We start from the raw sequence: 15,702 nt of genomic DNA, 5'->3' as shown, positions 1-15,702 counted from the left end.
CCCCTCGGGAGGATGGAGACTTTGGATTGGCCAGTTAGTCTGCGTCGTATGCTGCTTCCTCTCTCATTGGCGAATCCAGGCAGGGGCGCCCTGCTCTCATTGGAAGAGGAGGTTGTAGGGGGCGGGGCAGTGCGAAGAGGCGAGCGGAGCGCGCGCGGGGTGAGAGTGGCTGGCCGTGGGGCGCGCGGCGCGGGGGCGCGGGTCGTCCGCACAGTCGAAGCCCGCGGGCGGGCGGAGGGGACAGCCGAAGCCGGGGTCCTGGCGGTGGGAAGGAAGGTGGGCTCGGAAGCCGGGGTGCGGGGGCCGCAGAGGCCCGCCCTCGGGGCTGTCATCCGTAGGGACCGGAGCAGGCCGCCGCGCTGGGTGAAAGGTGAGCGAGGACTGCATGAAGGTGTGTGCAGGGGTGGGGGAGGGCGGGGTCATGGTGGGTCTGCGGGACCCCCGGTGTGGAGGAGCCGCTGGGGGGAACGGGACAAGATGGTTCAGGGGCTGGGAAGGGAAGGGGCTCTCAAAGGAGGAAGAGGGTTTTGAGAAGGGATGAGGGCCCAAGTGTCCAGGCCAGGCCGCTCTGGAGAAACCACCGTGGTGCCCAGGCACGGCCCCCAAGTCACCGGGGGGCGTTCCCTGCCGGGAGGGCTCATCACCCCCTCCAGGGAGGGGAAGCCAGAAAAGATGCCGAGTCTGGAGCGAGAGCCGGCTGCTGCCACCCGGGGCGGCACCCCGCAGGCAGGGGAGCAGGGAGACTGAGCAGCTCCTGTGGGATTTGTTAACAGGCGGGTCAAGAACTTGGAACAAACAGCCGGGACCTGCATCCCACTTGCTGACTGTGTGACCTTGGCTTGTCCGTTTCCTAGTCAGCCACACCGAGGTGGCAACACTGCTGTTGCGAGGCTTGAGTTCGTGTTGTGCGAGGTGCCTGGAACAGTCCTGGGAACGGACTGTGTGTCTGATAACTGTCTGCACTCCTCCGGTGAGTTTGGGGCATCAGTGGGGCCGCCTGTATTCAGCTTTGAACTTGCGAGAGACACGGGCTTTGGTTCTGTTCTGTGGGAGATTTGGGCAGCCCTCTCTGTGGGGGCGCCGTGCCCTGCCCTCTTTTGTAAGTCCGCCAAAGCTACTGGAAACCTGAGTCTTGCTGCCCGGAGTGCAGGTGGGCCGGTGGGCCAGTCTGTCTGTAGCTGGAACTTTCCATCCCTGGGAGGGGCAGGGGTGGGGTGGGGTTGGCAGTCGGGGTCCTCAGGCCTCCGCCCAAGGGGCCCTGAAGCAGGAGAGTGTGATTCCCCCTGGGAAGGCTTCCCTCTGGCGGGACCTGAGTTGCTTGAAAGTCATATTCGATTCTACTGGTTCCCACAAACGTTGGGTTCTCTCCTACAGCTCTGACCCCCTCGCCCAGCGGCACGGCATGTTAACTGTCCCCTTAAACAGGAACTTAACGTTAATGCTCCGGGAAGCTGCTTCATCTGTCCGGGCCCGCTGTGGGCGTGCTCCGTGCCCAGGCCTCTCCCTTGCTGGAGGAGCGCGGGCCTGGAGGATGGCTGGCTCACGCCCCTGCCTCTAGGGAGGTGGGGGGACAGGGCGCCCACCTGGGCCTGTCTGTCCAGCTCCCGGTCAGTGTCTGGTTTACGCAGGTGCCCCACCAGTGGTCACTCTGCTTCCGGATGCCCCGTTCCCCCACCACATAGGTTCGAGGCGCTGTGGTCACCTGCCTTGATATCCTGCCGTGTCTAGTGGCTGGTCAGAATCTGAGTTTAGTATCCAGGCACGTCCCTCTCCTGGCCATTCATCTTCACAGTCCAGACCCCAGTCCAGCCTGTTGGCCGCGTGTGTCACATCAAGGCCTTCCCTCCCCCAGGCACGCCCCAGGGCCTTTCCACAGTCTGGGGGTGGGGGGGACACGCACCGTCTCTGGAATTTGGAAACAACAGACTTGGTATCTTGTCCAGGCGTTCTCTTGTCCCGGAGGAGGTTTTGGGTGGTGCCTCCCTGGGTCACCTCTTCCCGCTCTTGTCCTCAGGGCTCCCAGAGGTGCTCTCCCCACCAAGCCAGGAAGGCACACCGCGTGTCCTTTGGCAACTTACTACTTGTCCTGGAGATGATCTTTTTCTTGCTTACCTGCTTTCTGTCTTCAGGAACCAAACGTCACACACATCACCAGCCCACTAGAACCTTCCATATGCTCAGGGCACCTTCGGAGCTCGTCACCGTCCTCACCTCCTCTCGCTGTGTGTGGCTGGCACTGGGGCCCTGCGTTCAGGCACCTCTGACGGTGACCCCGCTGTCCTCCAATTTGCAGTCCTGGTGGCCGTCGGGGGGCCGCGGGGGAGCTGGGGCTGTGTGTGTCCTCCCCGGCCTCGGCATGTTTCCTGTCAGCCCTGGCCTGGGAGCTCCTGCTCACGCCTGAGCGTCAGGCTCCTGTGCTGTCAGTTCTGGGTGTTTTGGATTTCTCCCTACCACACCGGTTTCCCTGACCAGCCTGTGAACGTGACCGTGCAGGCGACCTGCTTCTCGAAGCTCCAAAATCAACCCGATGTCGTCCAAATCAGTAACACTCTAAGCGCTGCAAGGGGAGGCGACCTCCGACCTTCCCCCCGGCTGAGGCCTTGCTGGTGGACCTGGGCCCTGGGTTCAGCCTGAGTGGCTGCCGGCCTTGGTGTTCCCACACGCCCCGCTGCCTTCTCACCCTTGCTGATCTAGGAGGCCAACATGGAAACGTGGCTTGCTAGAGAGTGTCTGGGTGACCCTGGGCTGAGTAGGGCGACCAGCGAGGGTCGGGCTGGGCTCCAGTCCCCACGGCACTTAGTGCGCGGCCTGGGCCTCGGGAGGGCTGCTGGCCAGGAGAGGGGCGGGGCCGGCCACACGGTCTCCGCTGTTCTCTGCCGAAACAGCTGGGTGGTCGTGGAGGTTCCCGCTTGAAAACGTCTCGCAGGATTCAAAAGTCACTTTTTCCATTCTTTCCAAATCCCCGCGGGGACACACTTCTGCCGAATACAGAAGACGCTTCATTCGCGTGAGCCCAATGAGCATGGTCCCTGTCTGCGTCGTCCTCACCCCAGAGGTGGGCCAGGCAGGGTGCTCACCCGTGTACCAGGTCTCCAGGCCAGGACTCCGGGTTGAAGCACATGCTCATTTCTAACACTTTCTGCAGGGGACGGAACGGGGACTGCCTTGCGCTGCCCCGGCCTTTAGAGTGGGGGTGGCCGGGGGACATCCCTTCAGCCGCATCACTGTGCGGATCGAGTCTTGGTTTCTGAGGTACCAAATGGTTCCTCTAAGCCAGGTGTCGCCTTAGACTTACTTCAGTGGTTTTCCTGGTGCAGTGAAGTCTCTCCTCCAACCTCAGGGCTGACGGTGAACCCGTCACAAAGGAGACTGCGTACCCAAGCCACTGTCACCCCGCGGTGCTCTGCTCCTGGGGGGTTTGCACTGACAACAAGCGCACCGGCATTTGTGTCCCTGGGAGATTATCCGTGGTCGCAGTCAACCTGTTGAAGAAATGGATTTGGATCAGTTGGACCTGAATCCCAGAATTACTACTGCGGTCAAGAAAGGTACGTTTACCGGTGTTTGTGTCGAGTAGATACGTGAAGCGTGTGGGTGGACTTGTGTGTCGTGTCCGTGAGACACAGCGAGGTTGCCGAGTCCCCCTTCCCCAAGACAGCTACTCCTGATGAGTAGCCGGTGCTGGAATGTGCTGCAGGGTCTTCAGGGGGGTGTGTGTGCGCGTGTGGACTTTTTTCAAGTTAAATTTTATTTTCATCAAAGTAATACACGTTTATTTTCTAAAACGTGAAACAACCACTTCCGCCACTCGGGAGTCTTTTTGGCAATTTCTTTGTATTTACATCTGGACTTCTAAGAACGTACTTACGTCGCTGTGTTCGGTTTGTCAGCGTCTGCGATCACGCACGGAGCGCCTGTGACAGGGGTGAGGGCTGGCTTCCTGGTGCACCTACTTCCCCCTCCCCCACCACAGTTGGAGCACAGTTTGGGCCGTGAGGGCTGTGACTGGGGACATCATTACTGCTGCTGAACTGCGAGGTTTTGACGGTTTCCTTTCTTATTACTTCCCCCCAAAGTTGGTAGTTGCCTCCTTTTTTCAAATTCTGTGTTTTCCGTGTACGTCTCGTTGTCTTTTCCCACATCGTCCAGTATGTCAGCTACGGGTGCCTCTGTTTTAAGTGCCCAAATGGGTGAGCTGGACGGCTTCCCCGCTGTGTTTGTCTCCCGGTGCGTCCTTCCCCAGCTGCCCTGCACCAGCTGGTGTGCTGGGCCTCCCATCTCCCCCGTCTTCCGGGGCATGTGACAGGGAAGCTTGTTGATCACAAAGCGTGGAAGCCGGAGTACACGTGGGGGCGCCTTGGTGATGTCTTACGTGGGGGAACAGTCTCTGGTCCTGCTCCCTCGTCCTTGGCTCTTGGTTCTTCCAGAGCCTTTCAGTCATTTTGTTGTGTTTTCCCTTTGGTCCAGTCTGTCCATCTGTCTTTTCACTGGAGCCTTCGGTGCACATGTATTTAAGGTAATTCCTGGTATGTTTGGGTCTAACTCTCTCTTTTGCTGAGCTGCCTATTCTGTTGCTTTTTGTGTTGTTTTCCCTTTTTTGCTATCTGGGTTGGTTGGAAACATTTTTTAGCGCATTTTTTTTTCCTACTAGCTCGCTAGTAATGTACTTATCCACGCCCAACAGTAATTTATCCGCTCTCCTCCCCAAATACCAGATCTTCTGGATATGTTAACTCTGTGACCCGCCCCCCCACCCGGCTGTGGCCACTGGCATTGTAACCGCCACGCAGTCTTAGCTCGGTCCCCGCCTTCCCGGCTTTCCGCTGCAGTGACGTTTGTTTGGAGCCCGGCTTGGCTTTCCTAACTGCACGGTTCTCACCCTGCCCCGGGGTCACCCTCAAGCCTTGCCTTGGTGTCGGCCTGCCTGGCCACAGAAACGCCCTTCCTTGGGACACGTTTTCAGGATGTGGCCACGGCAGGTGGCTGATGTGCTCTGGGCACCTGGGAGAGGCCCGTCCCCCTCTCGGGCCCCTTCCCTCCCCACTGCTGTCCTCACACTCTGTCCAGGGGCTCCCATGGCTTCAGGGAGTGGACGGATCTAGCCCCTGCCCGCTGGGTCCCCAGAACTGGAAGACAGTGTTCCGGAAAACACCCGTTGTCTTTGCCATGCTGCCTTGCGTTACTGTAGTCTGAACTTGTCCTGTTCTGTCTTTGTGTAATTTCAGCCAAACTGAAGTCAATAAAGGAGGTTTTGCATTTTTCTGGACCAGACCTGCAGAGACTAACCGGCCTCTCCAGCCTCGACGTGCAACACTTGCTGAGAACGGCCTCCCTGCACCTGCGGGGAAGCAGCGTCTTCACAGGTGGGCACTGGGGGCGGGTGGGGGGTGAGGAGAGGCCTCTGCTCTGCCCATGCCTGGGGAGGGATTGACGCAGGGCCACGGTCACAGCATCAGGACAGGGACACAGCAGGTGTACAGGGCAAGGGCAGGGGGACGGAAGAGATGGGACCAGGCCAGGCAGTGCGGGAAGCGGGGGTGGGTCGGCAAGCAGACCCAGAGCCCACGGGTGCCCAGAGAGCACAGCAGCTAGGAGAAGCTTCCACGCCCGCCTCCTCCCTGCCTTCTGGCTCCGAGGTAGCCTGGGCCCCCGGCACGTGGTGACCGACGCCCCCTGCGCCCCCAGCTCTGCATCTGCACCGGCAGAAGAAGAGGTTCCCCACCCAGCACCAGCGCCTGAGCCTGGGCTGCCCCGTGCTGGACGGCCTTCTCCGCGGCGGCCTGCCCCTGGACGGTGTCACCGAGCTGGCCGGTCACAGCTCCGCCGGGAAGACCCAGCTGGCCCTGCAGCTCTGCCTGACCGTGCAGTTCCCTCCGCGGCACGGAGGCCTGGAGGCCGGTGAGTGGCTGTCCCCTCAGGCGGGCGGGGGCAGAGTTGGGGGAGGCGGGGGTCCCGGCCTTGCCCAGGTCGCACTCACTGAGTCGGGGCCCGACGCCACCTCCAGGGCCATCTTCCCGGGTCCCCGTCTCTCTCCGCATGCGCCGTGGATTCCACCCGAGGGAGAGGGCAGGTCTGAGGGCCGTGGGCCCTGTAGCCTGCCCTCTGTAGGAAGTGGCCCCTGCTTCCTCGAGGACCCGGGGACAGTCTCCGTCTGGGCACAAAGTCCCCCTTAGGCACTTCTGTGCGCTCTCCCGCCGCCAGCCTGCAAACCACGTGGTCCATGGGGCTGGAAACCTCGGGCAAACATTTTCCTCTTTTTCCCTTTTGGGGACGGGGCAGACAGGATCACCGAGGACAGCGGGGGCGGCCGGCCCCTGACGCGGTTTTGCGTCTGTCAAGTCTGCACAGGGCGTGCGATGGAGGGATTTTTCCGGGCTGCCCGTGCTGGTCTCTGAGCGTTAAAAACTTCGATCGTTCTTACTAAATGTGGTGCCAGAGCGGACGGGTCGCACCTCGGTAGCTCCTCGGAAAACGCTGCACGGTTCCTCCCGAGCTCATCTGCTCGCCCGGCTTCCCGGACAGGCTGGGCCACGCAGTGGGCGGGGCATGCGGCCGGGGCCAGACCTCGCGGCCCGGTGACACACGCACGCCACTGGGACCCATGCGGGGCGCTGGCAGCAGGGGCCTCACTCGGGGACCTCTCCTGCTTCCCCTATGTCCCGAGAGCCGAGGACTGGGGTCGGTGCCGCTCCCGTGAGCCCGGCCGTGGGCGGGGGCCTCTGGACCGCGCATGGGGGTTGCTCACCCGTGGCGGGCCTCTGTGTCACCCCTGCCCCTGCACCTCTGGGCGAGGGTGCAGGTGCCCGGTGCCGGGTGGACGGACTTGGCCTTGGAAGCCGGTCAGCGGACGTTTCCTGTGGCGAAATGTCTCTTTGGAGCCTTTGCCCCGGTTCGCGGTTGGGTCGCCTTCTGTGGCCGGCTTGTAGGATCCTCGTGTGATCCGGACGCGAGCCTCTCCCCAGACACGGAATTCACCGTGTTTTCTGCAGGGGTCTCCTCGCTTTCCTGTGGATTATCCTGTGATCGAGTCCAGTTTCTCTCTCTGCCTTTTCTCACTTGTGCGGTCTGTGCCACATCGGAGACCCCCTCGCCCAACCCAGAGTCCCGAACACCCACCCGCGTGCTCTCCGGAGTTTGAAAGCGTCGGCTCTGGCGTTCGATGGGCGGATGGAGTCCGTGCCGGGGGTGAGGGAGGGCCTGGTCCCCGCGTCCCCGCACCATTCACGGGGAAGACTTCTTTCTCTCACCGGACTGTCCCGGGACCTTCGTTGAAAATCAGTTGCCACAGACGTTAGGGTTCGTTTGTGACGGTCCCCAGTTCTTCCCAGCAGACCTGGGGTACACTGGCACAGGGGAGCCAGGGCGTCACCCCAGGGTGTTCACGTCACAGCAGCCCAGGATCACAGGAGCAGCCTCGAAAGGAGAATCTGGGAATCTGGGAAGCATGCTCCGGCAGAGCCTCTGAGGGGAATCCAAGAGCGTGTGCAGGCAGGGCATCTCCGGAAGCCCGCGGGCCCTGATGATCCCACTGGCTTCCACTCGAGACAGGCTGGGGCAGACCCGCGGGGTGGCGTCCTGGTGGCGTCCTGACAGCAAGGGGGCGGCAAGGGAGACCAGCTCCCGTGCGGGGAAGCCACAGGGGGGCGGGCTGACCACCCCCCCCCCCCCCGCCCCGTGCCGCCCCAGGGGCCGTGTACGTCTGCACCGAAGACGTCTTCCCGGACCTGCGTCTGCAGCAGCTCATTGCGGGGCAGCGGCATCTGCGGACGGACGTTCCGGGAGAGGTGATCGACAAGATGAAGTTTGGCCACCAGATCTTCATCGAGCACGTGGCCGACGTGGTGAGCGTCCTCCCTCTCTGGCCCCGAGTTCTGTGGGGAAGGTGGTCAGGTGGGCCAGTGGACAGAGCCGCACACACGACACCCACACCGGGCCACCACCAGCACCAGGCAGCCGGTGAGCCGCCACAGGATTCGTGACCTGAAATTCAGGCTGAACCGGTCGCCCCGCCCACGGGGAGTTGCGGAGGGAGGCCCCACCGTCCCGTCCCCCACGGGGTGTGCCCCTCAGTCCCCTCAGTAGCAGAGAGCACCTCCCTTGCCTCCTGGCCACCCGGCCACCCTGCGGTGACCATTCACTGCCCAGAGGACAGGCCGGCTGTCCCGGCGAGAGCAGTCTGTCGGGTTTGACTTCTACCCCTGACGGAGCAGAAAGTGCATCAGGGCACAGGAGGTCCCCACCTGGCTGCTCCGAGGGGGGGCGGGGGACACGTATCCGGAAACATCAGCAGCATCCCTCCCTGCAGATGGGCAGCCGTGGGGCAGGAAGCCCCAGGGAGAGGGCTAGGAGCACAGTGGTCCTGGCAGGCAGGGGAAGCGGCCCTGTGACCTGGTCCATGCTCAACTCCGATCATTATTTGAGGGAGGGACAAGCAATGAGTGGAAAGGGTTCAAAAGCTGAGAATAAACCGTATAGCAGGAGAAAAAAAAAAAAAGTTAAGAAAGCCTCTGCATGGGGCTGGGGGGAGCCTCTCCTTGCAGCCCAGCTTCCCGAGTGCACCCCCGCACCCGCTGGGCAGGGTTCCCGGGGGACCTTCCCGCACTTAAGAATTGCTATAAAAATTGCAAGTAAAGGATAAGTCATATAAACTTTTAATTTTAAAAAAATTTACAATAGAACATATCACACACAGCTTCGGGAAGTAACACGGTAAGATTGGGCACACGGGCCCAGGCAGCCAATGCCTCTTCCTTGCACTTTCGGGACACGGGTGTCCCGGGAACCGCGGCCCAGGAGGGAGGCTGCGCCCACCCCGTCACCCTGGAGGGGCCGAGCGTGGCCATGGCTTTGCAAGCGACGCGTCCTGGTGAGCGGTGTGGCTGTTAGTAGGACAGTGTGCTGGTGGCACGGGGACACAGAAGACGAGGTTAGTGCTGCAGGCTCTCAGCTCCAGGGCCCTCCAGCCTCGGTGACCGTCCCCTGGCTGTCACAGGGCAGGCTCTGGCCGCACACGAGCAGTGTTGTCCTGGGTCCTCCAGGGCCGGGTGTGGTTTCACTGCAAGAGAAGGCAGCAGTCAGGGCCAGCGCTTTGAGGCCCACGGTGGTTTCTGAGAGCCGTTCTGAAAACCGCGCTGGGGGCACCAGGCGTCTGCCCTCCTGCCCAGTGTCGGCCTGGAGCCCGGGGCCCTGCTGTGGGGACAGGGCCTGCCCTTTGTGCACAAGCAGGGCCTCGGGGCTGCGGTCCCCGTTTCCACCTCCTGGGGGAGGGGGCCCCTGAGTCCTGGCTCCGCAGGGAGCGAGTGCAGCCACCACCTGCCCAGCCCCCAGGTGTCCCCAGAGCTGCCTGCGGTGACGGAAAGGGGACGGGACTCACGTTAATGCTGGCGTCCTCGAGACCACTGCTGCTGCCATCATTTTCCACAAAAAGAGGCTCTACCGAAGACGCCCTAGAGGTGGAAGCACAGAACTGGGTTTCATTCAGGGCGAGGAACCAGACACTTGGCTGCTCTCTGGCGGGACGGCCAGTATGTGGTCACCTGGCACCAGGGCCTGAGGCCGCCCGGCCCCACCCGGGAGCCTGGCCAGGGCCGCTCAGGGCACCACACTCGGGCCCCAGAGGTAGGCAGGGGTGGCCTGCCCCTGTGCACCCCCCCCCATGGGGCGGGGCTGGGCAGGGGACAGGGCTCACCGCCACCCCTAGACCCGCCTGACGAGAGTATGGTCCCAGCGACCAGGGCGGTCGGTCATGAGCCGGCTTTCGGCTATGGCAGCACCCCAGGGGTCAGCTCCTGGCACGGGGCCACCAAAGGATGAAGTCCCGGTCGCTGTGATGGCCCACGGGGTGAGGAGTGAAACGGGAAGGCTGTGAGGGGTTCTTCAGTGCAGGGCAAAGGCGCTGACCGCCAGCTCCCTTGGCCTCTAGGACGCCCTGCTGGAGTGTGTGAATAAGAAGGTGCCCGTGCTGCTGTCGCGGGGGATGGCCCGCCTAGTGGTCATCGACTCCGTGGCAGCCCCGTTCCGCTGTGAGTTTGACGGCCTGGCCTCAATGCCCAGGGCCAGGCGTCTGCAGGCCTTGGGGGCCACCCTGCGCCGGCTGAGCAGCACGTTCCGGAGCCCCGTGCTATGCATCAACCAGGTGGGCCCGACCCCGACACCCTCCCTTCCCGCCGCCCCCCCCCCAACTCAGCTTGGATTTTAGGGAAGTTCAGGGGGGTGGGGGTGGAGGAGTGAGGCCACTCATGCTGGGGCGGGTGGCGGTGGGGTCCTTGCTGCAACTGACCCTGGTCTGGACCTCCCAGGTGACAGAGGCCATGGAGGAGCAGGGCGCGGCACCCGGGCCACAAGGGTGAGCTGGGCCCAGCCCACGGGCGGGACAGTGAGGGTGGCATTGGGTCCCCCGAGGTTTTGTTGGTAACCGTTGGGCCTGTTTTCTGTCTCAGTCTCTGGGAGGAGCGGGTCTCTCCAGCCCTCGGAATGACCTGGTCCAATCAGCTCTTAATGCGGCTGATGGTCAGCCGGCGCCGCCCCGAGGAGGAAGCCGTCCTCCCCCCGCCTGGCCGCCCTGACCGCACCCTGCGGGTGATCTTCGCCCCTCACCTGCCCCCCTCATCCTGTTCCTACACCGTCAGCATGGAGGGGGTACGGGGGACTCCCGGAACCGAGGCCCATTGACGTGGCAGCTGCAGAACGGCCGGCCAGGTCCCAAGAAACCCCAAGTCTGGCCGAGCCCTCCACACTCTGCGGGCACAGGGGACTCACGTCTTGACCCGGGACACCCATCGCTGGGACAGGGTCTGCTCCAGGGGTTGGCTGCCCCTTCTCAACGGCGGGAAGGCAGTAAGCATGGATGACCCGCCTGACGTGGCCTCCCCCTGGGCAGGGCCGTCTGCCTTCACGCCCCACGCCCCCACTGCCCCCCACGCTGCCTGGCACAGCGGGCCCTGGACCCTTTCGCCATGGCCTGTTCTCTGCCGGGCACTGTCCTAAGTAATTCATCCACACTGGAGTGCGTCTCCTTCGCAGCCCCTGGGGATGGGCACAGTTACCGTCCTTGGTCTCAGGGAAACTGAGGCAGAGAACAGTGAAGTGACTTGGCCAACCTCCTGCAACTCCATGAGGCAGACGCTGATCCCCAGGCTGGTACCAGGAGGGCAGGGACATAACCTGACCCAGTACTAGGGTGGAGGCAGAGGTCCCCATAACTGGGCAGACTCGCACTGTTTTGACATTTTCTAGAGCAGAAAAATTCTAATTTCCATCCCATTTTTAAGTAGTCTGGGACTCTCAGAAGGTTGAGAATGGCTGGTGTTAAGTAGGAAACCGTTCTTTTAGGGTTGGAATTTTATAAAAGAGCCTTTCTGCAAGTGCAGGGACTTTGCAAAAGGAAATAAACCATTTTATTATCGTAATTAAATACAAACAATTCCAGATGATTTTCTAGGCAAATCACGCCAACAATGAGCAAACCAACAGCCCCAAGACCGAATGTGCTAACGAGCCCCTCCCCAGAAGCTGCAGGCCCACTGGAGCATGAAGGGTGCAGGGTGCCGGTGCACGGTGCCTGCCCACCACAGGCGAGGGACAGGGCTGCAGCAGGACTTTTGTCTCAGTGACAGACTGCCCTGGACCCCCGAAGGAGTTCCCTGCCCACACCCCCCACCCCCAGTGCTTGTCAGGCAGTCCTCCCGGGCTGGTGGTCCCCATGGTTACGTCCACAACACTGTAGAAGCCACGTCAGTTCCCCCCATAATAATGGGACAAATGCAAAATGACACATCTTCATGACCGCCCCAGCCACCCGTATGATGCTTGGGAGCCCTGACGAGACGCCCGCAGCTGGCTGGAGCCTCTCCTTCGATCGGTGTTATCAAGTAGCACTTGGCAATTTTCAGAAGTCTGATGGTCATGCAGTGCACTGCTCAACAGCAAGTGCAAACATACCAGAGTATAGCCTCATGTATGCACCTGCTTCCCAAGAATATTCTATGAAGTTATGACAATGAAAGAGCTGTCTATAAACTATTTTTAGCAATATTTATAGGTTACTGTAAACACTGAATTTCTCATCACGTGATATTCCTAGCGGCTTTCTGACCAAACATGACCGGAATCTCTTCGAATTCCGGGAAAGAACTACCTGACTCCCTCCAGTACTGTAAACACAGAGACCCTGGGGGGAGCCGAGGGCGGACGGCCCAGCCCTCCCACAACCTCCCCCTCAGACAGACCCACAGAGCCGGCTCACGTCACTTCCTGCCTGTCCTCTGGCCAGGGACCTCTAACTCGACGGCCCGAGGCCCCCTCGCCGGGAGAGGAAAACACTGAAGAGGAGGGCCGGCCGCCCCCACTGCTTCTCCTCCTCGAGAACATTAAAATCCAGACGGCCAGACAAATGAGCAGAGGACAACCAGGCTCACTTGTTTTGATACAAGCTCAAAAATCAGAAATTACACATTTCCAGGCAGCGTCCCCTCTGAAACATGACGGTTTCTTACGACGCAGTGTAAGGAGGCTGTGTGGCTCCTCACACCCCACAAAGGCAAGCTGGCCTTCAGAGAAGGGGGCTGGCGGGCTCACAGGCGGGGCCCCGTTCCCACCGAATGGGAGCCTAAATCCTACCCCTGGCCCCACGTGTATCCTTCCTGAATGCCCTGGTTTCCCAGGGAGACGTGTCACTAAGGGAAAGGGGGTAGGTTTCCAATGTATCGGATCAGCGTCGTGGCTGGAAGAGCACTTCCGATGGAGGGGACAGGGGAGACGGGACAGCCCTTGTCCCGCTCCACAGGTGACACCATGCTCCCCCGCCCCTCAAACGGGAACTTCAAAGTGCACAGTGCCCGCGTGGACACACAGCCCACTCTGTCGGCGGCGGTCTCTCGCAGCCTGCAGAGTGGACGACGGTTACAAAGCCGGAGGCGGCAAAGCCCAGCCGGCCAGGCGCTGAGGAAGGAGGCGCGGCCACAGAAGACCGGGCCCAGGCACCGCACACTGGCCTCCGGGAGGGAGCGAGCAGTGTCCCAAACAGGTGGTCTAGGCCACGTGCTCTGGTATTATCACAGGACACCCGTCAACAAAGCCCCCAGACCCCGGCATGCTGCCGCCTCGGGCCCGCAGCCCCAAATCCACGCCTGGCCTGAAGGACATGTGCAGCAGGTGGGTGCCCCCGCGGGGACCCCCAGGGAGTCTGTACAGCGAGTGCCGAGGTGCCCTGTGAGCCCCGCCGGAGGGCCCCCGGGGCGCACGGACCCCAGCATGGTGCAATTTCGGAGCAGGGGGCTGGGGGGGCGGCAAGTGCCCTTGCTGTGACCCCTCCGGTAACAGGACATTAAAAGAAAGTCCAAACGTGCAGCATCTCACAGGGTACCCCAAGTTCTTCAGAGCTAAGTGATGAGTCGTCCTACTCCAGCTCGGTGGCCTGGACGCGCCCCTCCCTACAGCTGCTGTCATCCGGAATTACAAACAGTATTTGTGCAGTATTTTCTTCACCGGCCAGTGAGTCTGGCAGATTCCCTTAGGGTTGATTGGGAACCGTTCTAACCCTACAAAGAAAATCTTTTTTTAAGCCTGCATGCCTACATGCTGAGTGTACAGGGCCCAGGAGAGGGGAGATGGGCCCCAGAGGGGTGGGGACCCATGCGCGTCCAGCGGTGGGGGGGGGGGGGGGGGCGGCACACGGCAGGACTGGGGACTCGGCAGAGACCCACCCCCACCAGAGGGTCACCTGTCTCTCCCAGCTCTGAGCACCAACTGTCCTCTTAATTCCAGGCAGCATGGCCCCAGACCATCAGATGCTCATTCTAGAAAGATGCAGTTTAAGGTTCCGGAGTCTTCATTTAGAGCCTTAATACGATACTAAAACTGCAAACAGATCTTGGCGTAGCGGCAGAAAGTACAAGTGTCCGTGAACAACGGCCGGTCCCAAACACGCTGAGGCTGCCGGCGCCACGCCTGGCCAGTCTCACGCTCCAGCAGCTCTAGCTCGCTAGGACTGCAGGCAGCTTAACGGAATTCGGGGCAAACCGCCACGAGGTGGTAGAGGTCACCACCTAGAAAAGGAAGTCACTGGGGAGGTGAGTCCCGGGCAGAGTAGAGGAGCTTGGCAAAGCTCTGAGGGTCTCAGTGTCCCCGTTAAGTCTCGGGGATTTTTATCTAGCTCTGCCCCGACCCTCAGTGGGCCAGGTCAGTGTGGCTGGCACTCGGAGCTCACGAGTCTGCCAGATAATCATTTCGTTCCTGCGTGAAAAAACAAACAGAAAAATTATACACGACCAGTGCGTCAAATGACGCCAGCTTCAAGTGGTCTCAGAGCTGTAACAACGGCTGCACGACCCTTAAGTCAACCTCCAAGAGCCCTGACGCCCACGTACGCAGGTGCCAACACCGAGAGACATGGGTGAGGGGACCTGGCTGCCCCAGACCTTTGGAGACGACACCTCTTTTATTCTCATTACCAGGCACGCTCAAAATAGCCCAGACACCACTGGCGTCTCGCATCTTCTCACCAAAGGTCTGCTGAGAGGCCCCTAGAAACAGCCGCCCCCACGGGTGCAGGCTGGGGAGGAAGGCCTGTTCCTGTCGGTGAGCGGTCCAGGAGTCTAGCAGCTGGGCTGGGGCACCTGGGGAGCTGCTAATGGGTGTGATGACGGGCAGGTCTGGCTGAGAAGGTTCTCTTTCCCCATAAGCTCAGCTGCTGGTCTGCCTGGCACACGGGGCCGCACCCCGACAGCCACACTGGACGCTTAACAGCAGCAAAAAGGCCATTTCTGATAGACAAGGTGCCAACAGTTTTAAATGTGACGGGTTCGTGCAAGCCTCACACAGCTAAAAAAAAAAAAAGCGCTAAAGATTGAGTGTAAAAGTGACATTACGTCACTTACATTTGTAAAGTTCTGAAAAGTTGTAAGATGCTAAACAAGTGTAACTAGACAATTACTTACAAACTTACCCCAGGCTAAAATCATACAAATTAGTAACAAAAATTAAGTGGCCAAATTCTGATATTACTTTATCAGAATATTTAAATTTTACTTAGGCTAATCAAACTTAAAGATCGGTAATTAATATACTGAGAACGTTCACAATATGAACATTCCCATAATTCACCTCCTCAAATTAATGTAGAATACAGAAATATCGTTACAACGCCTCTTTATCTAAGACTCAGAAATACTGAAACGTCCCCACGGCTGCTCAAACAGCAGCCGCCCGGCGAAGTAGGCCTGAGCGGTCAAGGGCATTAAGTGGGGCAGGGCTCCTTACTTGGAAACCACGGTCTTCGGCTGCCTTGCCACCCACGTTAAGGACACTCAGAGAACTGGCACGCTTCATGCTGCAACCGGGCGGTAGACATGCAAAGGACAAACCATCGGCACATCAGTTAACCGGGAGCAGGACACATGGCAAAGACAACCCTCAAAGGCCCCGGTCACCATGGGGGACACCATGGGGGAGTCCCTGGCACCATCCCTGATGGAGAGCGAGCCTAGATCTCGCTCGGATGGGGATGTACACCCAATTCTTAGCACGGACGCCCCAGCTCTAACTGTATTTAGAGCCCCACGGGAAAAAAAGCACTTTCTCTGCAAAGTATCTGTCTTCAGGTAGTGTGTGTAAATTCCAAGTGTCATTACGTCGTCACATTGTGAAGCCTGGCACGTATAGGAGCCGAGAGGCTTGGCCAGCGCCACCCTCAGACTCAGCACA

The 15,702-nt window shown here is 60.4% G+C and overlaps 2 protein-coding genes across 10 annotated transcripts in view; one reads left to right on the top strand and one right to left on the bottom strand.

Annotated features, from left to right (window-relative positions):
* Positions 1–269: 269 nt before the first annotated feature.
* XRCC3 (X-ray repair cross complementing 3) lies at positions 270–11,377 on the top strand. 2 transcript variants are annotated; one of them, XM_030320104.1, is made up of 9 exons: positions 270–370; positions 855–970; positions 3,341–3,548; positions 5,226–5,363; positions 5,686–5,898; positions 7,687–7,841; positions 9,923–10,135; positions 10,299–10,345; positions 10,440–11,377. In XM_030320104.1, exons 3-9 carry the CDS (start codon positions 3,494–3,496, stop codon positions 10,669–10,671), a joined length of 1,053 nt encoding a protein of 350 aa, XP_030175964.1. In that variant the 5' UTR covers positions 270–370; positions 855–970; positions 3,341–3,493; the 3' UTR covers positions 10,672–11,377. The 2 variants fall into 2 exon arrangements, with proteins under 2 accessions (XP_030175964.1, XP_030175963.1); XM_030320103.1 differs by having other exon boundaries at positions 774–970.
* KLC1 (kinesin light chain 1) overlaps positions 8,636–15,702 on the bottom strand; it is a 49,644-nt gene continuing 42,577 nt past the window's right edge. For 3 of the 8 annotated variants that reach the window (XM_030320094.1, XM_030320095.1, XM_030320098.1), the window contains 2 exons: positions 9,374–9,446; positions 8,636–9,055 (listed from right to left, as the gene is read on the bottom strand). In XM_030320094.1, the coding sequence (XP_030175954.1) occupies positions 9,053–9,055; positions 9,374–9,446 (76 nt within the window). In that variant the 3' untranslated portion in view covers positions 8,636–9,052. Of the gene's footprint in view, positions 9,056–9,373; positions 9,447–13,720; positions 14,233–15,258; positions 15,329–15,702 lie in introns of those variants that run through there. The other 5 variants (XM_030320093.1, XM_030320090.1, XM_030320091.1 and 2 more) reach the window with 3 other exon arrangements.

Source organism: Lynx canadensis, chromosome B3, assembly GCF_007474595.2.
Source record: "Lynx canadensis isolate LIC74 chromosome B3, mLynCan4.pri.v2, whole genome shotgun sequence".
NCBI classification, from domain to species: domain Eukaryota; kingdom Metazoa; phylum Chordata; class Mammalia; order Carnivora; family Felidae; genus Lynx; species Lynx canadensis.
Note: the sequence above shows the minus strand (reverse complement) of the source record. Positions and strands in the feature narration are given on the sequence as shown.